This window comes from Camelus dromedarius, chromosome 23 (genome assembly GCF_036321535.1).
Source record: "Camelus dromedarius isolate mCamDro1 chromosome 23, mCamDro1.pat, whole genome shotgun sequence".
Taxonomy (NCBI): domain Eukaryota; kingdom Metazoa; phylum Chordata; class Mammalia; order Artiodactyla; family Camelidae; genus Camelus; species Camelus dromedarius.
Window position 1 is genome coordinate 12,009,820 of NC_087458.1, and position 27,820 is coordinate 12,037,639.

At 40.1% G+C, this 27,820-nt stretch overlaps 1 protein-coding gene across 2 annotated transcripts; it reads right to left on the reverse strand.

Annotated features, from left to right (window-relative positions):
* Positions 1 to 39: 39 nt before the first annotated feature.
* On the reverse strand, positions 40 to 27,172 carry SH2D1B (SH2 domain containing 1B). Of its 2 annotated transcripts, XR_010377520.1 has the most exons (5): positions 26,899 to 27,172; positions 13,145 to 13,208; positions 10,946 to 11,111; positions 1,892 to 9,368; positions 40 to 858 (listed from the first exon to the last, which is right to left on the reverse strand). XR_010377520.1 is itself a non-coding variant. In XM_010984414.3 (4 exons), the coding sequence occupies exons 1-4, from the start codon at positions 27,030 to 27,032 to the stop codon at positions 9,331 to 9,333; spliced, it is 402 nt and encodes a 133-aa protein (XP_010982716.1). In that variant the 5' UTR covers positions 27,033 to 27,172; the 3' UTR covers positions 40 to 9,330. The 2 variants fall into 2 exon arrangements, 1 of the variants encoding a protein (XP_010982716.1); XM_010984414.3 differs by having other exon boundaries at positions 40 to 9,368.
* Positions 27,173 to 27,820: the final 648 nt, after the last annotated feature.

Sequence of the window (27,820 nt, forward strand, 5' to 3'; positions counted from 1 at the left end):
GGAACGAATCACTTGGTTATTGACCACACAGTCAGGGAATCACGCTTGGAGAAATATTTAAGAACCTACCCAGACACATCAGGCTACTTTCTTTCCCATGGGAGGTGCCTGAGGAATCTGTTACAGAGTAGGAAATGCTGCCAGTGTTTCTCCCTTGGAAAAGACCCAAAAAAGAAAAGAAAAGAAAAAAAATCCCCCAAAGCAAAAAGCAACCTCCCGACAAACTGCAACTTTGTTTCGTGTTTTACTGTTGAACCAGTCAGCGTTTTCCAGTGCCACCTGCTTAGCCACCTCCTTCCTTAGAGCACCTTCCATGTTTGTCACCGCATCCTCTCTGTTCTCCTGGTTATTTAATGGTAACGCCGGCTGGTTTGGTCTGGTGCGTCAGCACAGTCGAATGTTCAGCCTACTTCACAGGCTAGTCCATGGCAACTTACAACATCTTCATCTGGTTACCGCGGAGTGGTTCTGGCTGGTCCAGGCCACTATGAGGCCAGTGAAAGGGAAGCCTGGCCTTTGAGATGGAGGGACATACATTCCGTCAGCCCTGGGAAGGGCTTGCCGCTCCAGCAAGTGAATGCACTCCCTCTGCATCCTGGGCCCACGACAGGTGGACCCAGTTGCTGGATAGGAAAACGGAACGCATCTGCACTGCCCATCTTATATTACCTTCCCCACAGTCTCTGGGTATCTGGTAAATTCTGTTTGTCTGCCTTCCTGGCTTAATTTAAATCATGGGTCCTCTGTGTTAGGGACTGTCAGAAAGTCTTTGCAGCAGAACTGGTGGGTTCCGTTTAGGCCGGACCAAGGTGTGACATTTCTAGGAGCTGGATCTTCTGGAGAGGCTGTACAGGCCACCTGGGAAATGATTCCACGTACGACAAAGCTGAGGGATGAGGCTGTGGTCACGGTCAGCAGCCCCGCCCATGCTGCTCCCCCCACCCCTGCATTCATCAGTCGGCAGTTATGTAGATGGTACTGATCATGGCTACAGGCTGGGGACTTTTCTGGGAAGCACCTGGGAGACGGGTGACCCAGGCTCTCTGTGCTCTAGACCGTCCATAATCCAGCCCAGCCTACCTTGCCAGCTTCATCTGGCACTACTGCCTTGCTGCTCTGGTACCCCTCTGCCCCAAACTGCTCAGCAGTGCTTCCATGCCTTTGTTCAAGACTGCCCTTCTGCCCCTGCCTTTCTTTCTCTTTCCTCTGACTTTGTCAGGCTATCTTCATTCATCCTTCAGATTTCAGTGTAGGTATCCCTTCCTCTGGGATCCCTGCCCAGGCACCACCGCCAGCCCATCCTCTGCTCTCCTGTGCATTCCTCCACTGTGGCCCCACTTGCCACATGACATGGAAGGTAGCTGCTTCCTGGTGTCTCGGCCCTAAGTCCCTGAGCTCCTGGGGCAGGGGCCTTGTCATCATCATTTCTGACTCCTCAGTCCCCAGTACAGCTCCTGGCACCTCACAGGAGCTTGATAATGATGTACTCTGAGCTGAACTTAACTCAGAGAATGTATCATTTAATTTGGGAGGTTTTATATGTATGTACACACATACAGTCAAGTGCTAAGTGGTGTGGAACAGACTAGACTGGGCTCTCACTGAGGTCTGGGGTAGACCAACCCCACCCCGTTCAGCCTCCTTCCTCAAGGTCTCCACCCACAGGCGGTCTCTGTACCTGACCATCCACTGCAGAGAAGGATTGAGGGAGGCCATTTTCAAAGTGGAAAATGATTAATAGGCCAGTGTGTCGCTCATTTCTCTCCAGCCAGATCCTTCGTTAATTCTGCTCCCTGGACAGGTGGCACCTTGCCAAGGAGCCAGCGAAGCAGGCACTTGAATGCAGCCTAATGTAAGAAGCATCGCACTCCAATGCCAGGCACCTACTCACCTCTGGTTGCCGCTCCTTCAGCTGCTGTGAGTTCCAGTCCTTAATATTTGTACTTTACCCTTTTGGGCTTTAGTGCTATTAATTGGTTCTTTGTAATTATATTTCTAAGCTCTCATATAGTCCAGAAATTGTGCTAATCAATTTACATTCATTATCTCGTTTGTTTTTCTCAACAGCCCTGCAAGAAAAGTCCTATTAAGTCCATTTTTTAGATTCAGACAATACTGCATTCAAAGAATTCACACATGTAATCTCATTAATCATCATGCCTGGTGAGGTAGTTATTTCAACCCCATTTTATAGATGGGTAAACTGAGACTGAGTTGACTAAGCAGATTCCCCGAGTCTTACAACCAATAAAGAGCAGAACTAGACCTGAAGGCCTAGGTTTTTAGACCTAAGGAGATTTCCCATCACCACATGGTTCTGTTTCCATCACACCAGTCTGATAAAAATTTCCAGGAAATGTTCATGGCCCTGAAATAACTTACTGAGTTGGACCTTCTCCAGGGGTGAGTGCAATTTCATTAAACCCTGAATATTCATGTAGGATGGGAATTTAAGGACCCATTCACCAGCCCCTGATTTTACAGAAGAGAAAACAAAGAGTAGTTTTTCAGTGTTAACCTGTGCTGGCGTGGTCTCTGATTCTCCACAATAACTCTATGCAGTAAGAGTTATTAACACCACTTTCTAGATGCAGCTGACCAGAGGCTTAGGGGGCTTCAGCAACTTGCCCAAAGTCACTCTACCAGTAAGTGACAGAATTGAATCTAGTGCCTCTTGAAAACATCCATTCTGAAAGGTTTTGGTATGAATCTGCTCTATGGATTGCAAGAATTCCAGCCCCAAGCAGGAGTGGCAGAAGTATTTCTATTGCATCTCAAATTGCAAACTCAGGGAAGGCGGGCTCATACACTAATCCGGTTATTGACACTGGAGATTAAGCATTCAAATGAGAGATGAGTATTAGTGAGAGGAATGTTTTGGATTTTATAGCTACCATGGTCCTGAAAAAACAAAACAAAACAAAAAACCCTCAGCTCAGTACCAGTTTTCTCGGTGGTTATCTGACCTCTTGTGGCTAGATTTAGGCATTGCAGTTTCTGGCAACTAACGTCTGCAAGAGGCAGCTTTTCATGGTGAAAGAAACATTTATTTATGAGATAAGTACTATCTCCTTTTGAAAAGGCTTGTAATTTTCCTAAGATCATTCAACAAGTAGTATGTGGAGTAAGAAATAAAACAGATGACACTTCTTTCCCAGTAATTCCAGCAAGAGAGAGAAAATATAAAGGAAGGAAATCTTTGGAAAAAATGAGAATTCTCCAAAAGTACAGGAAGATTAACATCTTAAGAATAAAGTGGCACATAGACTTTCAAACAGGAAAGAGGAGGAAAATTTCATACTTGGACATACAGTGAAATTTAAGGTCATAAAGACAGACCACCTTGAAAGTTTCCAGAAAAATAAGATCAGCTATGAAGGAGAATCACATTAACATCAGACATTTCAATAAGAATCCTGGATGCAAAATACTAAGGGCTTAATATTTGATGTTGAAAGAAAAGAATGTTAAACCTATATTTTACATTCATTTTAACTGTCATTTAAATGAATGTAAAATAAATACATTATGGGGCATATAAGACTGCAAAAGGTTTACTACTCAAAGACCATCTTTGAAAATACTCTTGGAGGAAATAGTCTAGTAAGAAAAGAAGAAAACGCAGAAGTCCGTGTGTTTGGAAATATATAGGAAATGAGGATGAGTGATTCGGTAAAGCTTGCTGCAACTTAAATGGTAAAGGACCCAAAAGGAGTAGGTAACAATAATTCATATGTTAGAGATCAGAAAATAAGGCGGGATTAATGATGGTGACAGAAAGGAAATGAGAGTGTGCTTAATTATAACAACATATTTAAATATTGTAGAGGAAAACAAAAATACAAGTCTTAATAAGCTATGGGTAACCACCAAAAACGTTTGCTTTTTTTAAAAAACAGAGCTTTCAAATTAGCAGGGGTAAATCTACTCAGTGAAAAGCAGAAAAGGAGAAAAAAAAAGGAAACAAAATGTATAGTAAATGGAAAGAATGGCATAAGATTTCTTTCTTAGTCAGGCTCCCGTAACAAAACACCATAGGTTTGGATGGGTTAAACAACAGACATTTTACTAGACTACATTTCTTACAGTTCCAGGGGACGGGGAGTCCACGATCAAGTGCCAGCAGGTCCCATGTCTGGCGAGGACTGTTTCCTGACTCCTTGCTGTGTCCTCATGGGGCCTTTCCTCAGGGCTGGCAGGTGGTGTCTCTTTCTCTTCTCATAAGAGCCCTGATCCTACCATGAGGGCACACCTTATCTAAACCTAATTACTTCCCAAAGGCCCTGCCTCCAAATATCATCACACTGGGGGCTCAGAGCTTCCACGTATGGTTTTGGGAGGGACAAACATTCAGCTTATAACAATGGCAGAAATAAATTCAAATTGAACGAATTATAACAAGTATAAGTGTATTTAGCTATCCAAACAAAAGGAGAAAATTTTAAATTGGGAAAAAATTAGATCCAGCAATATTTTGTCTATAGAAGACAGAGTTAACACAAAAGATCTTAAAAAAATTAAAAAACAAAGTGATGAAAAATTATATATCAAAAAGTATGGATGAAAAGAAAGGCTAACATTTTAATGTGATATTAAAATATAATTAAAGTCAAAAAATTATGAGACAAAGAGAAATCATTTCTGAGGAAACATTAAGATGATGAAATAATTATAAGAAGTTGTACACCTAAAAATATAACCTCAAAATAGTTAAAACAAGAATGACAGAACTATGAAGACAAATCTATACATCAACTACCATAATTAAAAACTAAACTCTCATATATACTGGATTAAAATGAGAGACATTTCTCTTTGATTCTGATAGGTCAAATAGATTAAAGAAAAAAAAGGAAATCTATAAAAATATTTGTTTTATATAACCCATAGTCTTGAATACATTGGGGAGAGGGTGAAGAGAGTGAGCTTTAAAATGGATAGAAAAAAAAGTTCCTTCAAACAAATGAAATATCCTCAGAATGTCCACATATAGCAGGTCATCAAAGAAACCTCAGAAATGAAATCAAACTATGTTATCTAACTTCAATACTACATAGTTTGGAATCTATACTAAAGTAAAAACTGAAGTACATATTTGAAAGCAATTACAAACTACTAAATTCTCTTTGGATTGAAGAGGACGTTTTTACAGGGATTAAAAATACTTTGACCTGAACAATAAATTTGCAATAAATACAATGTTAAAATTTATGGGGTACAGCTAAAGTAGTACTGTGAAATAAATTCATAGCTTTAAATGTATTTATTAGAAAATAATACATTTTGAAAATAAGCCAAATAAGCTAAAATGATTTAAAAAATCAGTGAAATAGAGAATAGCAGTCTAAAAACAATTTTTAAAAAATGACTAACGAAACTAAAAGCTGGCTTTGAAAGGACCATTAAGACACATAAAATCTGGGAGGAGGTGTAGCTCTGTGGTAGAGTGTGTGCTTAGCATGCACAAGGTCCTGGGTTCAATCCCCAGTACCTCCATTAAAAAAATAAAATAAAATAAATAAACCTAATTACCTCCCCCCCTCAAAATAAAGTGGCAAAACTAGACAAATCAAATTTTTAAAAGATGCATAAAATTGATTAGTAAAAAGAGTAAGATGCAAATAAAATACAGAGTGAAGAGATATGATGACTGTCACAACATAGACTTAAAAATAATAAAATAATATTAACTATATAGCAATAATTTCAAAAACTTAGACAAACTGGATAGATTCCTGGGAAAACAAAGACTGCCAAATTTGGCAAAATAATTGAATAAACCAATAAACCTTAAAGACATTTATGTAGTTATAGAAGACTCCCTCTCCATTTTTGACCAGAGCTTCAAACTCAGTTTCATAAGAGTACTAATGAACTTTCCAGCAACAGATAATCCTTACCTTACAAATTTGTTGCAAAGAAAAAAAAAGAAAGAAAAACTAAAAGAAAAAAGACTGCTTAATTCACTTTATATGATTAACATAACCATGATTCAGCAAATTATAGTTCTGTTTGATTTATGAGTTTTAATGCAAAAATCTTAATTGAAATATTAACTTACTGAATCCAACAGTTCATTTAAAATAATATGATTAAGTTAAGCAATGCAAGGATGGTGTAACAATTCATTATTCATTCAGCAATTTCATTAATGTAATTTACCTCTAATGAATGAAGATTAAAGGAATGTGACCATCTCAGTAGATACAGAAACAAATCATTTAATACATTTCAGAACATTTCTAGCAAAAACTAAGATAGCCTTCTTAAAGCTATAACAGACATTGTGCTTAAATGGAGAAAACTTCTAAGCATTTCATATAAAATGGGAGCAACACTTTCATGACTAGTGTTGAATGTATACTGGAGGTCCTAGCCAATCAAGTAAACATAGAAAATAAATAAGATGCGTAAGTGGTGAAAGGAAAGAAAGCAAAATGTTATCATTTACAGCTGAGAAAAATCATTTACATAGAATTTACAATTTAATTTACAGTAGAATCAACAGGTAAGCCAGTAGATCTAATGAAAGCATAGTTTGCTACTGCTGTAGTCTGCTAGAAATGTAATAAAACATATGACATAAGTTTATAGCAACTAAAAATAAGAATTAATCTAACAGAATATATAAGACTTCCATGGTAAAAATTTATGATTGCATTAACGAACAAAAGAGATGGCCTGAATAAATAATGAATGATTACGCATGTGAAAACATCACAAGAATGTCATTTCTCCCCTAAGTACTCTACAAATTCATTGCAAGTTTACTCAAAATTCCAGCAAGATGTTTTGAGAAACTTATTTATTCTAAAATGCATACGGAGGAATCAAGGTCTACAAATAGCTAAATTGGTTTTTTAAAAAAGAGAGAGCGCTTATCCTACCAGGCAATAATACATTACAAAGCCAGAGTGTTAGAACAGTTGTGATGTAAAGGAGAAACCATAAATCAGAAGAGGAAAAATGAATTATTAAACAGGTTGAAATGGGAAAACTACTTCAATGTGTATGGAAAAATACAAAGTTGGGTTCTTACCTCTCACCATGGGTCCCAGATTAACCTCAGATTCATCATTTATTCAATGAATATTTATTGAGCATCTACAGTGTGTGAAAGGCTTTTCTAGACATTGCATGTATGTCAGTGAAAAACACAAAAGTCCTTGCCGTCATTAAAACCCTAACTATAGAGGGTAGACATATAAAGCCAGTAGAAGGAAATGTAGGGTAATTTTTTTCATGATCTTGAAGTGGGGAAAATGAAAATAAAAGAAAAATGAAATAAAAGAAGGGTCTTGTATGGCTGGATCGTGATAATGAGTTAGGAACTAAGGAATGTGATTAACTCAACTCCCCCTACCTAAGTCCACTTAGATGACCACAGAGGGAAGACTGTTTGAATATAGGATAGCTCCAGTGGGCTAGAGTTCTTTCTTATATTTGGCTAAAACTGCCCTCCTATAAACACCCAGCCATTGGTCTGAGTTCTGCTGGCTGGCACTGAACCCAGCGAATCTTGCATCTTCTGTCACAGACCAGCACTGAAAAAGCTGCTGTGGTCTCAGCCTTCCCTCTTCCAGTCCCGCAAACCCAGATCTTTAAGCTGGTCTTCACGTGACCTGTTCAGGGTCTTCTAAAACATTTCAGGGAACTATAGCATGACATCCACATCAGCTATTAAATGTGGCTTGCTCGTTTGAGAAATGTGCTGGAATCCCACTGGGGACCATGCATCATATAATGTGCTATGCCCAGTGCTCAGGAAAAAAGGGAATTGCTTCTATGATACTTATAATGGAAAGCTCTTCTATGATAGCCTTGTTCCACTAGATTTTGGAATATATGAAGTTCAAACAAATCTCTGCTATCCAGAATGAGTGACTACATTTTATATGTTGGTTTATTTAGTCATTATTTAAGAAATTGTCACTGAATATATTTTCTGTGCCAAGGATTGCTGTGGGCCCTGACAACTGGGACATGCTTCTCTGTACCCTGGAGAAAGAATCAAAGACCCAGGACTGAACCCAAGGAGCAGGCTTGCTTCTCATGTCCTTTCCTGAACCAGCCAGAAGGACGTGTCTCCCTCAGCAGTCTGAACAAGGCTGCATTTCACTTTTTGTCTGCTGTGGATTGCGTGACCCAAGAATTCAGGATGGCTCATACACTGAGGTTCCAGCCACAATGTCTGCTCATGTTTCCTCTCTTTAATAACTTGAAAAGGTAAGGCCAGGGGGTGCTGAATGGTTCACTACGGTTTGAAGACGGGTGAGAGAAAGGGCGTACAATCTGGTACATTCCACACTAATCAGGTCTTACTTTAAATCGTGAACTAGCAGGAAAATTTAAACGGCCTTAAAGCCAATGCAACAAACTCTTCAGGAATAAACTTCCAGTCATGTCTCTGAACTGGGCACAGCTCTGGGCAGCACACATTTCTATACGCTGTGGAGGATTCAAGGGAAGACCCAGCTGTGCTTTGGTGGTGCTTAAAACCTAGTCGGGACCAGAAACTACACGTGGGTTGCTTCAAAATCCCCATGTATGTCATGCTGCAGAACCACATCCATGCTGCTGGAAGTGGTTAGTGCATACATAAAATTAGGCAGAATCAGAGAGGCAGTGTTTGGCAGAAAGATCCAAGGTTAGAAAGAAGGCAAGTAGCCCAGGCTGGAGGGCGAAGGGTGCCGGAGTGGGTCAGGGCTCTCACCGTGACCGAGAGCAGCACAGGCAGGTGCAGAGAAGGTGCTGGCTGTTGGGAGCCAAGTCCCGTGCTGGTGCTGCGTTCATGTCCACCGCTGCAGGATGTCTACCGGACACAGCCAGGCTCAGCAGAGAGGCCAGGGCAGTGTGTATCCTCCTGCTCAGCCTCTCATCTTATAGATGAAGAAACAGAGACCTAGAAAAAGGAAGCTGTCTGTCTGAAGTCACATAGCCACAGGACTGGGACGCAGGCTCTTAACTAGCAACCGGCGTGTTCTCTTCTGTGTGGAGCTGCCTCTCTGGTTGCCTGGTTAGAAGGAGGACATTAACCACGATATAGCGGGGGCATCTTTAACAAGTCAGGCTGTCCTACTCCAAGCAAGAAGAGTGAGAGGGGAAGCGGGGCTTAGAAGCTGCTTGTGCTGTGTGCATGGCAGGCGGGGACATGGGGAGTGATTTCTCTGAGGCTGGTGAACAGAACGTCTTCAGTCACCCAGACCAGGAGAATCCAAATTGTCCCCTAGAGTTTGGCCTTCCAGACCTACACCTGCAGGAGAAGCAAGGTTGCTGGTGAGAGCTGTCACCCCATCTCTTCTCTAAGTGCTTTGTCCAGTCTCTTTATCTTCAAGGCAAGGGGTCCACATAGTCACTGTTACTGTTCTCTGGGGGGAGAAAGCAGAAGGCCAGTCGTGAGGCTCAACACTCAGGAGTCACACTGACCAACACCACTCAGGGGAAGGAGACCTCTCCCCAGGCACAGCGTGATCTTGATGCCACATCAGAGCGATGTCTTCAAGGGCTGGGGTACCACAGGGAGCTCTCCCTTAGGGGGTCTTTTTATAAATCAAGCATCAGAATTTCCAGCACCCAATGCCCCCATTCACCAGTAGAAAAACCTGTGCCTCGCTCAGAATGGGAACATCTGAGGCTTGTTTTAAGGAGGCCAAGTGAAGGGGAGGAAGAGGATGAGGGGAGGCGAGGACACTCCCCCTTTGGTAGCTGAGGATTTGGGAGCTCGCTCTGCCCAGGCTGACGAAGCATGGACAATTGGTGTGGTGAGACTCTCACCCAATTCTTGGGGACAAACTCTAAAGGGTTCACCTCTTAGGATTTTTGGTTCTTTTATATTTGTGGAGACAAATACTACCAGAACTCCAAGCCCCCTCAGCAGCTCATCCAGGTTTGCCTAAGGATGCAGCACAGGTACATTCCTGGGTTTCTACTCTGCCTGGCTTTGCCTTTTACTTTCTGCAAGTGTCGAACTCCATCTGTAGCTGAGCCTATAGGAAGTGACTGTGTGTGTACATGGGTGCACACGCCTCTGCATGGGGGGAGGGGGACAGAGGAAACAATGGTGGGGGAGGGTTTCTTTCATAATTAAAAAGCCATAATTAACAAGCTTGGTCTTGTGGGGGAGGTAAAAAAGGTTGGTCTGGCAGCCTAAAGGGCAACTTTGCTGCAGACAGAGTAGAATGTGTGTGGCGTGACTGCACGGTCCCTTCTCCCTGGCTAGCACATCCGCACACCACCCCCATCACCTGCCCACTGATGACTGAAATACCTTTACTTGGGGCTGTAACCATACATCCCACCATGAGAAAACAGAGCTAAACCGTAAATGTCCCCGGAAGTCTGAGTTAAATGCAAACTCGGTGACAACTGACAGATACTAGATTCTTTTCTGAGAGCAGATTTCAAGGGTGTGTAAATAAGCAAGAGTAACTGTTTGGGGTGTGGTTTGGATTCTCTGCACTCATCCTGATGGTCTCTCATTTTCCACCATGGCTTAATACCTTTTGGGGTGTATCTGAAATAATTTATTCCCTAACACTATATAAATGAAGGCTTAGCAACTATTGAGCAAAATGTAACAGGATGAGCCTTGGGGAGGGAGTTGAAGCAATTTTCTCATTTGAAAGTTTTGCCTACTGACCATCTAGTCCCAAACCGCTGTGGTTTGCACAAGGTCACAGGACGAGTTTGAAGTCAGATCTTGGAGAGTTTCCAGGAACCTCTCTTGCTCCCCGGGCTCTCCAAGCACAGAGAGCTCTATCTGTTTGCCCCTCCAGGAGCTTCAGGGCACCGCTTCCCAGCAAGATGGAAAGTGCTCTCAGTAGGATGAAGCTTTTCAGGGCTAACATCATAGAAAGGGGCAATTATCTGTACTGATTCTGCAAAGTAGGCCATTGGTGGAAATGGGACTTAAGTTCCTGTCTGACTCCCGTGTGAGAATTTTTACCATAAATACTGTCCAACTGTATCTTTGATCGTCTCCATCTCAGGCAGGGGCTGGTTCTCTTGATTGGCTTTAAAAGATGAACCACCAGCCCTTGATTGGGTTTTTCATACTTGGAGATCAATTCCTTTAGGTTCGGAAAGACCTGTCTCTTAGTGCCTTCCGTGGTCTGCAAAAATGCAAGAAAGAAATCATTATGCAATTGTGTGTGAAAGGCGACACTTCTCAAAACAGTGGTTTTCAGGGCTGCCTCTGAGTGGCGAGCTGAACACAAGTGGCCGGCACTTGATGCGTGGGTGCTCACACCGCACACGATGCACACAAACCCTCCTGTTTAAAACAGAACTCTGACTTGAGCTACTTTGAGTAAAGAGGATTGACAGTGAAGGGCCCCCCACCTCAGTCTGCAGTGTGGAGTAAGCCCCCATCCTGGGCAAGTTGGGGCAGGCCCTGCAGATACACTGTGGAGGGCACCCTCTACCAGCTTGCACCAGCCTCTGTGTGCTGGCAGGCTTGGCTCTCCTAGGGGACTAACAGAGGCAGACTTCTGATGGGAGGTGCAAAATGTGCAGTTTACAAACTGGATGAATTCAGAATCTGTGTGAAAGGAAAAGACAAAGAAATCCCGATTTAAATTGAACATAGGAACGTCAGTGTGATTCAGGTAAATTGTAAATAGTTTTCTGTTGATCAGCGTAGAAACCTAGTTCAGTTTTCTGATGTGATCTTATAGAAATAATTTAAAAACAAAGAGCTTCGTCTCCTCTTAGAGATTTGACTTCCTTGATGATCGCTGATTCTCACGTGGCCATGGTGTTGGTCTGTAGAGAGGGGTGCTGATCAGAAGGCCAGCGTGCAGTGTGGTTAACGTCCGTAGCACAGACGCAGCCTGACATGGAAGTCGGTTGCAGGAAGGCCCACGTGAGGCTGTCACTCCGGCCCACAGCAGCATCCTGCCCAGGCCTCTGAGCCCGGAGCTGTTCTGCCATGCAATGCCCCGTGTCTGATTTATAACTGATTGGGATACCTCTCTGCTGTGTCCAAGCAAGAGACAAAATGGGGTGTTAAGGACTTATCCAGAATGTCCCAAAATATGCACAACAAAGAAATAAATGTTTTTAAACGAACTGCCTTCTAGAAAACGTTTCATTTTGAAATAATTTCAGACTTGAAGAAAAGTTGCAAAACTATTTCCGCGTATATCCTTCTCCACACTCCAAATGTTAAACGTGTCATTCTGTTTTTCGTTCTCTCTAAGTACATAAATGTGCATATATGTATGTACATATATCTTTTAAAAATTTTTGACAGTAAGTTGCTGACATGATATCCCTTTAACCCTATAATATCTCATATTTCCTAAAAAGCAAGAGCATTGCATATCCACACCAAAATTAGGAAATTAATCTTGATACAACACTATTTACTAGTCTACAGACCTTATTCAAATTTTGTTCATTGCCTTAATAATGTTCTTTGCAGCAAAAGAAAAATTATATATGTATGTGTTTGGGGATCACTATATATTCTTATCTCTTTCAAGTAGCTACAAGAAACATTAGCATATGAAGATTCTGAGAAATTTTGCAGTAAAAAAAAAAGTCTCCTTAACCTTTAATGGAAATGTTTCAGAAAGATTATTTGAGGACTCTCTGTTAATAATTAAAGATTCTATGACATTTATTATACTCTACTTCCTGCCAGAAAAGCAGCTTCAAAAGAAAAAAGCTTTTTTGATTAACTCTAGGTAAAGGAGAAAAGTTAAAGAAATCCCCAAGACTACCAGTTGACTGATACTTCCCCTTATATTTTTATGCGGCTGTGGAGTCCCCTTGACTTCCTCAACATTCAGACCTCTCCCCACCTTCCCTTTCCACCCATCCTGGTCCTTGTTTAGACTTCTAATTCGACATTGGTCTTATATGGAGTTCAGGTTGGTGTATGTGACCACTGGAGGAACTGTGTGCTTCTACATTTTTGAACACCAGCCTTGTTTTTTAATAAACGGGAACCAGCTCTAGTGTGGTTCTATTTCTCTCAAAGAAAGATAAGATTAACTATTGGTCCGACTCTAACTCCGCACCGGGCTTCCCTGTTTAGAGTACCTCCACCTGGCCACGTTTAGGTTCAAGAGGTGGTCTCAGGGTCTTCTCCCCCTGGCTCTTTGTTGTTGTTGTTACAGGAGTTCTTATGTCTTCTTACCTGTATTTGGTAGTACCCGTGTTTCTCTTTGAAGATTCGGTATGTGTAGACCATATTTTTAAACCTGTGGAAAGATGACTCCGTGAATCATTATGTTCTTCTATGCAAATTCAGGTAACATCTACCACTGTATTTTGTGTGCAATGCCTCTGTCAATCTTGGATCCCGTGAAGAAAATGATCACTTTCAAGCCTTCTCATCTGTGGGAAATTTGAGAGACAGAGGTTTGGAAATGGGGACCCTTATTGTGATGGTGAAAGTCTGCACTGTAGCAAAGAAGTTAAGGAGAGAGAGTTTACAATTTCCGTCATCTTGTTATTTCTAGTTTTCTTCACTTAGCCCTAGGTTGATACAACAGACAAAACGCCACTGAGCCATCCCTCTACTGCTTATTAAATGGCATTCATTGACCTCGTTAGAGATAGTGCAAGTAAAACAGAGAATGTTGTGAACTTTGTGCAAGGAAATGATGTATTGTGCTCTTGTTCCTCACTGGGACAGAAGCCATTGGCTAAATAATCTGGAATTTAGATAAAAGACCCAATCAAGCAGTTTCCAAAGCAAATAATAACAGACATCATATTCCTTCAATTCTAAGATGTCCTCAATTAAAGGATAAAGTATCAACTTAATAATAGATTCCAAGGAGAAAATTGCATACATTGAGTGCCTCCATCAACTGTTAACCATGTTCTGCTACCACACAGATATTAAAATGTAAAAAATGAGGATCAAAGACATTGACAATTATCTGATTGATCACTCCTCACCACTTCACTTGCACCCACACCAAAGAATCAAACACTAATCTTTTGACTGAATTGGGAAGGCAGAGAGCTGCTTATAGCTTTGAGGTACAGGGGACTTTGTTGCTGATTGTCTGGAGACCTTGACAATTGACTTCAAATCCCAGTCCTTTTGCAGGGTTTCCTGAGGCCAGAATAAGCTAGTAGGTGTCTCTAAATCAGATGGAAAGCAACAAAAAGTTTTTACATGAGTCCTTGTCTATATGTGACAGATTAAAATATTTCACAGTCTGGGAAGAGATCTCAAAAAAGTCTTTTCACAGAAGTATTGTTCAAAACGGGATCCAAACAAGGTCCGTACATTGTATTTGGTTGATCATGTGGCTTTTCAAAACCCAGTTATCACATAGCCTATGTTAAATTTTTAAATAAATGACTTTATTTTTAATTACATTGCTATATTATCAGCCTAAGAAAATCTTTCCTAAAGGAATTGAAAGAATAAAACAAATGGAAGTTCTGGCTTAATTAGTCCAAAAGCCATATACTTCAAGGTATAAAGATGGACATTGCTCAAATATAGTCTTATTCTTTGCGAAGTATTTTAAATGAAATAACAAGCCACATTGCAGCAATGCTTTATAAGAAATTGATTTATTGAGCTTGTGATACGCATGTGAATTTATTTTGAAATGTTTACCAAAAAAGAGCACTGTAAGAGATTTCAGAGCAGTGAGATTAGTGTCCACTTTATATGATGACAATATTATTGGGTAAACATAAAAGCTTAGTTTAAATGTCTCCTAGTCTAGTTATTATTTTACAGATGTCATTTATAAAGTTTTGAAAAAATACGTAATTTCTCAGTGTGCATTCACACTGAAGACAGGTAAAAAGCCCGTGTTCCTCCAAGCCTTCTGCTCCATCACCAGTGGTGACGAGGGACCCCCTCTCTATCCCCCAGCACTCACGGTCTCGCCTTCACTTTCTCTGCCTGGAATCCAATGGGCTAATCTCATCATACCCTTAATCTGTTTGTGAGTCATTGCAAGAACCCCAGTCTTGCGAGTCATTTTTTCTCCTCTTTTCTAATCCCACAAAGTTCTGTATAGCCTGTATTGGGTCCCCTTCTCCCCAGCTCCTGCAGTCCTGCCACGTAGTCTTGAGCACTCAAGGTCTGCCATCATCACAGCTCTTGTATCTTCCACCTGTTCTCTAACCTTCCTGTCACCTTCTCTCTCTAAATGAAACCTGGCTCTGCTTCCCCTGGATCCTGCTGGAAGGCTGCTGCTTTCTCCCCCAGCGCTCTTACCACAGGCCTGGAGGGGAGGCCAGGGTTCTCCTTGCTTTTGCAGCTCTTCAGCGTTATTTCCCTTCTTCCTCCCAATCCTCCACTTTGAGTTTTGTGTCATTAGATTACATCACCCACTACCCAATAAAGGTGTCATTATTAATAACAGCTCCTGACCTCTGGGTCATTGCCACTCATTACTCCAGGTTTTAGCTCCTAGCGCGCTGTCACTGTCTTTAATACCTTTCCTGTCTAAATTGTTGGCAATTTCAGTTCACATGTAGATTATCCATCAACACTCCAGTTTCTCAGTTCCTTGCACTCCTCTCCTCCAATAATCCTGTCCTCCACCTCCATCACCCACTCAGTCCCATCTTCTTAACCAGGACTGGCTACATAATTTGTGAGGCCCAGGCGAAAATGAAAATTTAAAGACCTTGTTACAGAATTATTAGGAATTTTGAAATGGTGACAGCAGAGCATGAAACCAAGTGCAGGGCCTTCGAAGTCTAGACCCTGTGGGACTGCACAGGCTGCACACCATGAAGCCAGCCCCACTCATAACTTTGACCTTGTAATTGTCAATAATGGCAACCCTCTCATAATGTGAATTTCATGCATCCCACTCTCTTCCCCTGCTTTCCATCTTTCCAGATCCCTTCCCCTAGTATACTGACCCCAGCAATCCCTTCACCCCATAGAACTTCCAACTCATTGATCCTACCACTTTCCAATGTTCTCACTCACGTGTCTTCACTCCCTTCTCTACCCAGGTTAAACTGCTTGTCCATCATTATAATCACTCCCTTCAACCCCATTAGCACTTTCACTTTATTTCCTTAACTAGCAAAACCAGAATCCTGATTAAGCCCAACTCTCTGCAGCTGTATGTGGCCATGTTCACTGTTCTCACTTTAAATTCGTGACCACAAATCTCCAGTGGGCTCTTAATGCCTCCAGGCAATCATTTATCTTCCTATTCTCCTCAACAGTGATTCTACACCATCTCCTTTCTTCTTAAACGTTCAACATTTCACTCCTAACTGATGCCTTCACCAAAAGGATTAAAGCCATTAGAAGAGAATTTCCAGACTCCCATCACCACACATGATTGCATCTGCACTCACAGACCCTGCCTTTGTTACTGTAGGTGAACTTTGCATGCTGCTTTGCAAAGCTAATCCCTCCTATTTCCACTGGGTGCCATCCGCTTTTATCTAGTCAAGGACATAATTCTAGTGATTGTTTCCTCTCTCTCTGATGTCATTAATTATTATTCTGTACACAACAGCCAGGGTGGTCCTTTTAGCAAAATGTGAGTCAGATCATGTCACTCCTCTGCATAAAAATCTGGTCAATTTTGAAAAATGAAAATAATTGCTCTGTGTGTGTGTCTGTGTGGGGGCTTCTATCTTGTCTTAAGTCTTCCTATAGAGCTATAATTAAGATAGTGAGGAATTGGCTCTAGAGTAGAAAAGATATTAATGGAATAAAATAGAGAGTCCAGAAACAGACCCACATTTGTATAAAAACTTGATGTATGACAGAGCTGGCATAGCAGATCTGTGAGAAGGAGATGGACCATTTGTTAAATGGTAATGATAAAGTAGTTTTCATAATCTAACATAAGACCCAACTGTGAAAAAAACAAAACATTGAGCTTAAGAGAAATAAATGTAAGCCACCAACTTAATGACCTTGAATTAAGGAAAGAGTTCTTAACTCACAGAAACTAAAAGCCATAAATAAGATTAATGAACTCATTATATTAACATTAAAACTTCTATTTATCGTAACCTTAGCAAAGTGAAAAAGTCCGTAGATTGGGGAGGATAATTGCAACACTGTTTATAAAAAGAGCACTGAGGTACGATAAGAAAAAGACAAATAAAATGGCCAATAAACATGAAAAGATGCTTCACTTCACTGTCAATCAGGGAAATGGAAATTAAGCCACACTAGATATCAGTTCATACCAGACTGGCAAAGATGTAAGAGTTTACTAATCAGAATATTGGCTGTGGTATGGAGCTATACAAAGTTTTATATGATATTAATGGGAGTGTAATTGGATACTAATGTCTTGGAGAACAATTTGGCAAAATTTAGTAAAGATGAAAAATATGTATAATCTACGAGCCTGAATGTCTACTGTTTCAGGTTGGCAATATTGAAACAAAACTGACAATGCCAACATTTTATTATTTATTACAAAGCAAAGATCAGTGAAATCATATATTTATTACATTTAAATCTACTTTAAAAATCATAAATATATTGTAAAGTATCAAAAGTGTAAATTATCAAAAATACATATGAATACGTATTTTCTAATATGAACTATTTTAGATTACATTAATTAAAATACAGTATTCAAAAAATAACAAACACTCCATAAAACATTGTAAATTAAAATTAGTAGTGAAAGTTTAAAGGAAAATAGCTTTTTCAGTGCAATTTTGAGATTAAAGAAAGAAGAAGGAGGAGGGGATGAGGGAGGCAGGAGGGAGGGTGTGCCAGGGATGCCATCAGTAGGTCCTGAGGGCTTTTTGGTGCAGACTTTCCCATCTGTTGGAAAAGCTCTGTTGACGTTAGCTGGGGAAGGCTAAAGACAGAAGTATAAGCTTACTAAATCTTTTCCTGTGATTTGCTTATCTTCACACGATTCCATCTCTGGTTCTGCAACTTTGAAAAAAAATCTACTTTGAACATTGTGGATCTTTATAGGCACTGATATCTTTTTATTGAAAGCAAGATACAGAGTTTGTTATTCAAGTCTTTAGGAATCTCAGTGATTGACTAGGATTGCAGATGCTTACCGATGGCTCTGAAACAGCCTCTATCCAAACACAGAAACAAAACAAACAGATAGAAGGGGCCCACCAAGAAGTGTTTATTATTTTTGCCAACAACCTCACCCCTTTTGAAGTATACTATTTTGTGGTAAAAGCTATGTTTTAATTCTCTAGTAGTTCTCTTTTAGTAAGATTTTACTTTCTTACTATTAAGAAATATGTTTTAGATTCTTCAAAAAAATAGACCTAAAATGAATGTAGTGTAAAAATTTGTATCTCTGATTTTCCCCCCGTGCCTTTAGGAAGATGGAATGGGGGACGGGATGACCTCAGGCTGATTCTCATGGGAGAAGAAGAGGAGTGATGGGTATTCAGGGCTTGCTTGGTGTACATATTCCTGTCTTAACAGGTCTCAAGTCTTATAAAGCTATGATAATCAATATCACAGTCTCCTCACTGTCTACATACCACCACCTCCAGCCACAGGCTGTCTCTGCCACCCAGGCTTTGCCCAAAAACCTGGTCAAGCAGGGCACTGAGTTGATTCAGGGCACCTAGTGCTTTAAGTGAGCCACCCTGGGGTGGGGCGCTCCATCGGGGGAAAAGGAAGGGAACCTTTGAAGAAAGTCACCCATTACTATGGAGGCATAACACTTACCAGACTGAATTTTAATTATCCATTTACACATCTACAATTCACACGCAGGCCAGGATCGTGTTTTCTTTGTTTACTCCAGCACATTGCCTGTCTCAGTACATTCTCAATAACTGTTGACTGAGTTGCGCTGAACTATCTCTTTTAAATTTCCTTCGTTAATATAGAGAAAAATCACATCATATATATATATATCTTTCTTTTTAATTGAAGTACAGTCTGTTACATGCATTGAATTATCTTAACAAGAAATGTGCCAAGCCTGTATGAAGAAATCTTACCAAGAGACCTAATCAAACTCCTCATGGAATAAAAGGAGATGGAAGAAATGTCTATGTGAACCATCAAAATAATGAAATACAACGTGTATTGATTCATACCACGTTCTTATTTAACCACCTGTTTGGCCAGTACAAGCAGTGGACATACCATGGAGAATGTGAATTATTACAGCCTCAATCAAAGGTTAGCATATTTACAGCTGCACTTCTAGATGTGCATGTTTTCGTGGGTAAAATGATCAAAGATCTGGCACCTACATTTAGGGAAAGATTTCCTGTAAATCAAAAGCAAGCAAGCTAGCTAGCTAGCTATCTAAAATTCCTAACAGCAAGGTAGTTGTAGAACGAGTTTGCCTTCATCTGATAACAGTAGCCTTATACAGTCATGGCCTTGCCTCAGGTATGTGTCAGTTCTCTTTCTCTGGCATAAGATAGCCCAGAAGGACATTGATTATCTTATCCTGTAAAGTATGACGTTGGTTCATTTCTGGGTCTGTTTATACTAATTAACATTTCTCCTCATTATGGATTGTGTTTATACCTGGTAAATCTTGATTGGATGCCAGACATAGCAAATTTTACTTTATTTGGTGCTCCGTATTTTTGTGCTCCTGTAAATAGTCTTGAACTTTGTTCCAGGGTGCAGTTAAGCTACTTGGAAATAGTTCAGTCTTCTGGAGGCTTGTTTTAAATCTTTTTTAGGTGGCACAAGAGCAGCCTTGAATCTAGAACTAATTCTGTTCCACTACTGAGTCAATATGCTTCTGATTACTCTAACTGATGTCCATGAATTATAAAATTTTCTACTCTGGTGAGAACACAAACTTTATTTTCAGACCAGTGTGAGCTCCAGAGATTGTTCCCTTGGCTTCTTTTGGGTCATTTTTTTTTTTTTTACTCAGCCTTGGGTATTTTCCTAATGCACACAAGCTATTTAACACTAAGCTGATGATTCAAGAAACCCGTCTGTAGATCCCAGGAGCTCATTCAAAGAGTATCTTTCCTTCTGTGTTCTGCCTTCCTGCTCCCTGCCCGTAAACTCTAGGCACCTTGGCCTTCATGGACTCTGAGCTCTATCTCGTCAACTTAGGGAGACCATCAGGTTCCACCTTGGTAGACAAGGACAATAAGACAGTTATTGAAATTATCTCAGATGTTCAAGAATCTAGAGGAAAAAGCTTGTTAAGTAGAAACATGGATGATATTAAAGAAACATCTAAATGTATGATTATATATAAATTATGATAGATGCAGTCAACAAAATAGGAAGGAATCATGAAAAGATGAGATATATTGGCTTTCTTTGATGTGGAAAGATACATATTATACATTAAAAAAACAGGTAGTAAATCAGCTTTTATATAATGAACCATTTATGTACATATATACAACATTTGCTTATATATGCATATACATAGAGACATACATCTCTGGAGAGACGTGGACTGAAATATCAAAAATGGTGATTTCTGAGTGTGACTGAGATCATTTCTGCTCTCTTTTTTGTACCTTTCTCTATGCTTGATTTTTCTAAAACAACAAAAAAGTCTGAATTGATTTTTTTCTTTCTGAACTCTAAAAGTCTTTCCAAATATCTCAGAGTCTGAGAGCTGGAAATGTCTCTCGAGATCTCTCTCCCTCCTTCTTTGTGTTGTTCCCTCCGCAGTGAGGACATGCCCCAAGTCAGGGCTCAGGTTCTCCTCTCCTGCAGCCTTCCTATGACTGCAGGAATTCCCTCCTCACTCCAAGCGGTGAAGCCCATGCATCTCCTAATATCCACTCCATCTGACCCTGCTGACTGTAAAGGCAGACCCACTTCCAACTTCCTACACTCACAAAGTCACCTACATAGTGTTTTGCACATTGGTGTTCTCTGCACGCTCTATCAGGCTGTGAGATCAGGTAACATTTCCTGTCCACGGCTACCACATAGCTTTCTGGTCGGTGCTATATGCTGTTAGGTCAACTCTCCGTGTGACTTCCTTCCTTTATTTCTAACCTTCTCCCATAGTATCATAGTAAGCGAAAATAGTTGATTGGGGGAGCCACGGAAAGGGAAAGGGGTCAGGTGGGAAAGTGCTGGAATGTGGTCACTCTGCCCTGGTCCTTTCAGGGACTGGAGCAAACGGGGCGCTGTCGGACAGTGCCTGCAGAGGGTTCAGAGCTGCCCGCGGTCTCTGGGGCAAGGGCAAGGGCAGAAGCAGGCAGGTTGGCCTCTGTCAGCAGAATATAAATTGCTTAGATCTGTGAAAGCATGGAATTTGGCGTATTGGCATTCTAACCCAACAAAGAGGAAAGGGTAGCTCCTCTCTGGGGAGCAAAATGACAAGATTTCACATGTCAGGATTTTCTAGTACCAAGCCCTCAAGTACCTGCCTTGGACACTTTACAACACAGGTCCAAGGCGACCACCTTGAACATATTGGAACTGGAGACATTGGTAAGAGAGGGAACATGACACCATATTAACAGTTCGATCTTGGACAAGTTATTTAATAAGAAGCCCCAGTTTCTTTCCCCACAAGGTAGGGATATGTCACCTACTGAAGATGGTTTTGCAGAGAATAAGTGAGATAATTGATGTAACAAGCTCAACATGGTTTTTGGCTCATAGAAAACTCCTTCAGGGTGGCTCTTGCTGCAAAGATGTAGAAAACAAGGCTAACACTCGTGTTGTAGACACCTTAGCTTTGCTCACATAGGGTTATATACTGGAATATAAATTGCTTTATGTGACCTTTTTAGAGGAACCTTTCCTGTACCCAACCTAAAGCAGACTGTCTCACTCTGTAAAATGCCTGTTTCTTTTCACCACATTCTCTCCTCTCACTGGAATATAGTTTCACGAGGGCAGGACCAATGTCAAATACTATTTATCACTATTTCACTAATGCCTAGGACCATGCCTGACATAACAGGCGCTCAGTATATGCTTGTTGAATGAAAAAATAAAGGTTCTATTCATTCTCCAGCTCCCAGATTTTATGTAGGCTTTCCACTCCCTGATAAATGATTCACTCCTTCCTCTCAAGTTCCCATCATCCCCTGATTGTAAATCATCAGTTACCACACACGTCACAGTGTCCATTTACTTCTTTAATTTCCTCACTAGACTCTGCCTTATCAACAAAGTATCTAACACAGTGCCTGGCATATAGGAGACTTTAAACAATTGCTGAACAACTAGAATTGAATGGTCTGTACCGATCTGTGTGATGACAAAATTTCACAAGAGCTGTGAAGCGGGTCATTTGATCTGAGCCTTGAGCCTCAGGGTGCCTAATATTTTACATGTGTTTTAGTGACATGGGTAGGGAAGAGGGTGAGACTTGATCAGGGGCAGGTGTCTAACAAATTTTTCTTACCTCTCCAGTTGATTTGTTGTTATTTTTATTAAATTTCTTAGTGACTTTTGCATTAGATGAACGTATAAACTAGGAAGATGTATCACAGAACAGTTGAGAATAAATGTCATTTTTTAAAGAGAATCCAGGTTTCAACTATCTACCCTGAAATCTTGATGGAGATCTCCCCTATCTCTGTCACAGCCCATGCACCTTCTTCTAGTCTCCGTTCCCACTGCTGGTCCCGCCACAGTCAGTTCCTCCCCATCTCCCATCTGGAGACATAACAGGCTCACTGCTGTCATCACCTGCCAGCTTCAGTTCATTCTACTTGATTGGGGTTCTTAAAACTCAGCACCAGTCTTGTCATTTCCATGCTCAGAAATGATCCATGTTTCCTCATTATCTATAGAATCATTTTTAAGACCCTATAATATTATCCCAAACTGACTCTTTCAAAAGTTGGCTTCCGAGTTACCTTTCCAGAGCCCTTTATGATTCGTATGTGCTTTAAAATACCCCACGTCTAGATCTATGTTCTTGCCTTCTCCCCTCCCTACAGTGCCTTCCATCCCATTTCTGTGTAACCAAATCTTATCCACTCTTTTAAGTCCCAGCTCAGATATCACCTCCTCTAAGAAGACTTTCCCGCTCATCTCTTCTGCCCTTGAATTTGTATAAAGCTCTCTGATTTTATACTTCACCCTTGTTGTATTTATTCCTTATTTATTATGTTGAAAAAAAATTGCAAGATCCCTGTTGGAATCTCCCCAGGCCTTAGCACAGTGTTTGAATAGATAATGGGGATTCAGTACATTTTTGTAAACATTTTTAAAATTATCAAAGTAATACATGCACATACAAAGCATTTAAACAGTGCAAAAAAGTTATCAAATTAAAAGAATGAATCCGACACCTTTTTCCTACTCACACCTCCTAAGTTTCCCAGCTGTAACCACTATTATAAGTCTCTTATATACCTTCCAAAAATTGTTTATGAATGTACAAGGATATACACATACTTTTTTTTACACAAATGGGATCGTACTTTGCATCTTGCCTTTTTCATACAGCAATAAATCTTGGAGGCTTTTTCATACCGTATTTCAATCTTGTTAATGCCAATTTGTACATACTTGTGCAGTCATAACTACATGATGGGTTTTTATTAGTGAAAATTTGTGTTACATGTTATATCCATGCAGTTTATGTTTTGACCACATTCCCATCCAGAGAAGCTGCATTTATTTAGCATGTGCAAGCCTGTCTGCTCCCCAGCACTCGAATTTCCTCTGGGTATTTTCATAGTTTTAATTCTAGCCCCTTGAATAGGTAAAAATGCTATCTCATTATTCTTTTAATTTGTATGTTTTTAGTTTTGAGTGAGAACTAGCATTTTTTTCCCCATAGCATTCTTTCTCACATTCCATTTCAGAGAATCTCCTCTTGCACTTTACCTAGTTTTCTATTGATTTTTAAAAGCTCTTATATGTTAATGAAATTTTGGTTTTTTTTTTCTGTTGGTTTGTCAATAAGTTGTTTTCTTTTTTTTTTTTTTTACATTTTTTATTGAGTAATAGTTATTTTACAATGTTGTGTCAAATTCTAGTGTAGAGCACAATTTTTCAGTCATACATGAACATGTTTATATTCATTGTCACATTTTTTTTTTTCACTGCGAGCTACCACAAGATCTTGAATAAGTTGTTTTTAACAACAGTTTGTTTTTTTTTTTTTTTTTGAATAATGGTCATATTTATCGATCTTTCCTTTTTGGTTTCTGGGTTTTATACCTTGTTACAGAGGCCTTCTCAATTCCAGGATATTTTTGAATAGTTCACATTTTCTTCTAAAATACATAGTTTCATTAAAAAAAATTATGCATTAGAACCACTTTGAATTAATTTTACTTCAAGAAGTAAGAAAGGGATTCAGGTTTATTTTCTTCCAGATGACTAGCCAAGTGTCCCAACATTATTAATTATTACTCATCTTTTCCTCATTGATCTGAAATGCTTTTTTAATTGTATGCTAAATTCCATATATTTTTGGCTTTATTTCTACCAGCCTCTGTATTCTATTCCATTGATCTCTCAGGACCAAATTCGTTTAATTACCGTAGTGATTACTGTGGTTTTATGATGTATTTTAATATTTGATAGAGCTAGTCCCCTTTTTTTTGATCAAAAACTTTCTGGCTCTCTGGTAGGTTCCCTATGTTTCATTTCCCACTTGGATAAACTTTACTATCTTTGAAGAAAAATTTTAAAGTTCTGTTGGTTTTTTTTTTTTACTGGAAGCATACTGAATTTATAGATTAATTATGGTGAATTGATATGCTCCCAAATTGAATCCTTCCCTTCTAGTAAGACTTCTAGTAAACTCCCTAGTAGATATTTAAGCTTTTATGTACAAGTCTCGTACATTTCATATTACATTTATTTGTGGGTATTATTTTTTGCTGATGTAAATGAGATGTTTTATTATATCTTCTTATTGGTTATTGTTTCTGTATCAGAAAGCTATTTATTTTATTTTATTTTTAAATATTTTTTAAATTGAGTTGTAGTCAGTTTACAATGTGTCAGTTTCGAGAGTGGAGCACAATTTTTCAGTTATACGTGAACATGCATATATTCATTGTCATATTCTTTTTTGCTGTGAGCTACCACAAGATCTTGTAAATATTTCCCTCTGCTATACAGTATAATCTTGTTTATCTATTCTACACATGTCAGTATCTACAAATTTCGAACTCCCAGTCTGTCCCTTCCCACCCCCGTCCCCCTGGCAACCACAGTTTGTATTCTGTGTCTATGACTCTGTTTCTATTTTATATGTCCCTGGAGAATGTCATTTTAAGTGAAGTAAGCCAGAAAGAGAAAGAAAAATACCATATGAAATCACTCATATATGGAATCTTAAAAAAAAAAAAAAGAACATAAATAAATAGAAAGCTATTGACTTTAAATTTCAAATGTATAAGCAGATATCCTTGTTGAATTTTGTTTTTAGTAGTTTTTTTCCAGTAAAATCTAGATTTCACAGGTATAAAACTCATGTTGGCTGCAAATAATAATAATTTTGCATCTTCCTTTTCAACTTTCACATTTTTTCCCTTTGACTAATTACACTTGCAAATATCTCCTGCGAAATGTTACAAAGATGCTTACCATGAGCATTTTTGGCTTATTCATGATTTTAGGGGTAATTCGCCTAGTATTTCATCTGGCCTTTGGTTAAGGAAGCATTTATCCAGCTCTGTCCGGTTGGAAGTGTGTAAGTGCATGCATGTGTAAGTGCACACAAGTGAGTGTTTAAATGAGGGGTGGATGCTGAATTTTATCTAACACCTTTTAAGCAAATCTGAATGAGCCACGAAATTTGTAACCTCTGACCTGTTAACATGTAATTAAATTAAGAATTTTCCTACCATGGAACCATCCTTGATTTCTTGGATTGGACCATACTTGAGCATAGTGTATTTTTTCCTTTAATATGTTACTGGCTTCTATTTTGTTAGTGGTTCATTGAAAGTTGATATTAAATGAAGTTGATCTGTAGTTTTCTTTTTTTGAAAAAGAAATTTTACTTTCTTACATACGAATTGTAAAAAATCAGCAAAAAGAAGATTAACTTAAGCTAACAATATGTAGAGGATATGATTGTGCAATTCTCGAAAGAATAAGCAATGGCTAAAAAATATATGGAGACACTCTCAACATCACTTGTAACTTGAAAATTCAAAGTGCTAACATCTTAAGGCTCCCATTCTTGGATCTGGATTCCTGGCATCATATAAAGAAAGATGCCTATTCTGTTAGGAATGGCAATCACTTTTGTCCTCATAGCTCCTAATGCTAAGAAACACTAAAGCACATTCTTGGAGACACCTGGGTTTTAATTCCCACAACAAACAAGAGAAACTTCAGTGGTCTCCCCAAAGAGGAGAATCCTTAAAGACAGGAGATTCCCGCTGATGTCTGTTCAAGATTGCTTTCTAAACTAGGCTAAACAAGTTCCTCTCAGCAGGACAGCTCTGATACTCTGGCCTGGAACTTCATACTGAGCTCAGCCTCTTTGGAAACACCAAGTGAATTTCAACACAAGCAAATTATTTGAGAAATCCCAGGTCTCTGCTATAAAACGATGGCTGCTTAGACTTGCCTTGATAGACTACAGAAAGGATGAAAGGAGATGATGTATGCTGAAGCCTTTTTACAAGTCTAAAGAAATTTGAAATATTATTTGTATTTTAAGCATCGCAAGTGGACACAGCAGAATCTGTGTAAAAACCTGGCCTCTCAGGTTAAAATTTCATAAAGGGCACCTAGTCTTTTCCATACCAAATAAGCCAGCCACTACAGAAGAGGCCCTTTCTCCCACAGCTGCCCTTCTCTTCACCCCCACCCCTTCTGCTGCTCCACAGAGTCTGCTCCTGCAGGCTTTGCACCAGGAGGGAAGGGCAGGTGGAGGAGCCTGGACAGACACGTTCCTCCCATCCCCTCCTGGTAGTATCGGTCTGTTTCTCATTCTGCTCATTTGGGCTGCAAAGCCAGTCAAGTGCAATGACTTTTCTACTTGGTTATCAGTCCTACATTCAGCATAAGGTCCCAAATGTGTGGAAGATGGGGCTACTCACGAGACACAGAGGCATAGGACTCCTGGCATAGACTCGCTGTCTCTTAACAGAAAGTTGCCATCCACCCCTTCCTTGAGCAGCAGGGTCTCGCAGTCTCGCTTGGACAGAGGGCCGTGGTAGTAAGGCAGATCCATGGGGAGCCCCCTCGTATCCCTGAAATCCAGTCCCAAGTCCAGGTATGGCTCTGAGATGAGGAGTGGAGGCAGTTGGCCTAGTGGGGCCTGTGGAAACACCTCTTCCTCCTCTGTCTTGTGGGAGTGAGATAAAGTTGCTCTGTGGAACTCAGAGAGTTTCACAAGATTCAGGAAATGAGAGAGGTGGGGGTGATGAAGTGACCAAGACTTTTCAGCCTGTAAATGGCCCAAGTGTGACTCACAGGAGTGGGTTAAAGTATGTTTGAGTACACAGTGGAATCAGTGATGTTCATGGCCAGAGCTCAAGCTGAAGACAAGCCCCCCAGAACTGACTTGTAGCCTTGTCCTTCACCCTCAGTCACCAGTTTTCACCTTCTCTGGTTCATGGCATCTCTTCCAGAGATCATATTACTGCTTTTTGCTGAATTGGATGTGCATTTTCTGCTGAAGCTGCCTATGATTATGCTGTGCTTTGCCCAGAATGGCTGTTCAAAAAGTGTTCAGATGCTGAATGAATCCAGGTATATCCAGACACAGTGGAACAGCTGAAAATGTAGAACATCCATGGGTCAAATGACATGAAAAATGGAAGACAGCAGTGGCAATAGAAAGCAGTTGGACACCGTGGTGGAGGAGAGCCCATCCACTGGCAAAGACTCCCAGCCACTGTTGACCAAAGGTTATTTTTAACATCCTCCAGCATTGTGTCTTTAGGGGAAAGAGCTGGTGAAGGTGGGAGGGATATCTGGGTATGCAAATTTATTGCAGGATGCTTCTCCAGGTGGAAG

Excerpts from the sequence above, each read along its gene's own strand:
- SH2D1B (XM_010984414.3), bottom strand. The coding sequence starts at position 27,032 with ATGGATCTGCCTTACTACCACGGCCCTCTGTCCAAGCGAGACTGCGAG. Across the intron at positions 11,112-13,144 it reads ACGGGTACTACCAAATACAG|ACCACGGAAGGCACTAAGAG; the intron begins GTAAGAAGACAT and ends GCATTTTTGCAG. Across the intron at positions 9,369-10,945 it reads ACAGTTGGACAGTATTTATG|AGAACAGTAACAGTGACTAT; the intron begins GTAAAAATTCTC and ends TTCTCCCCCCAG.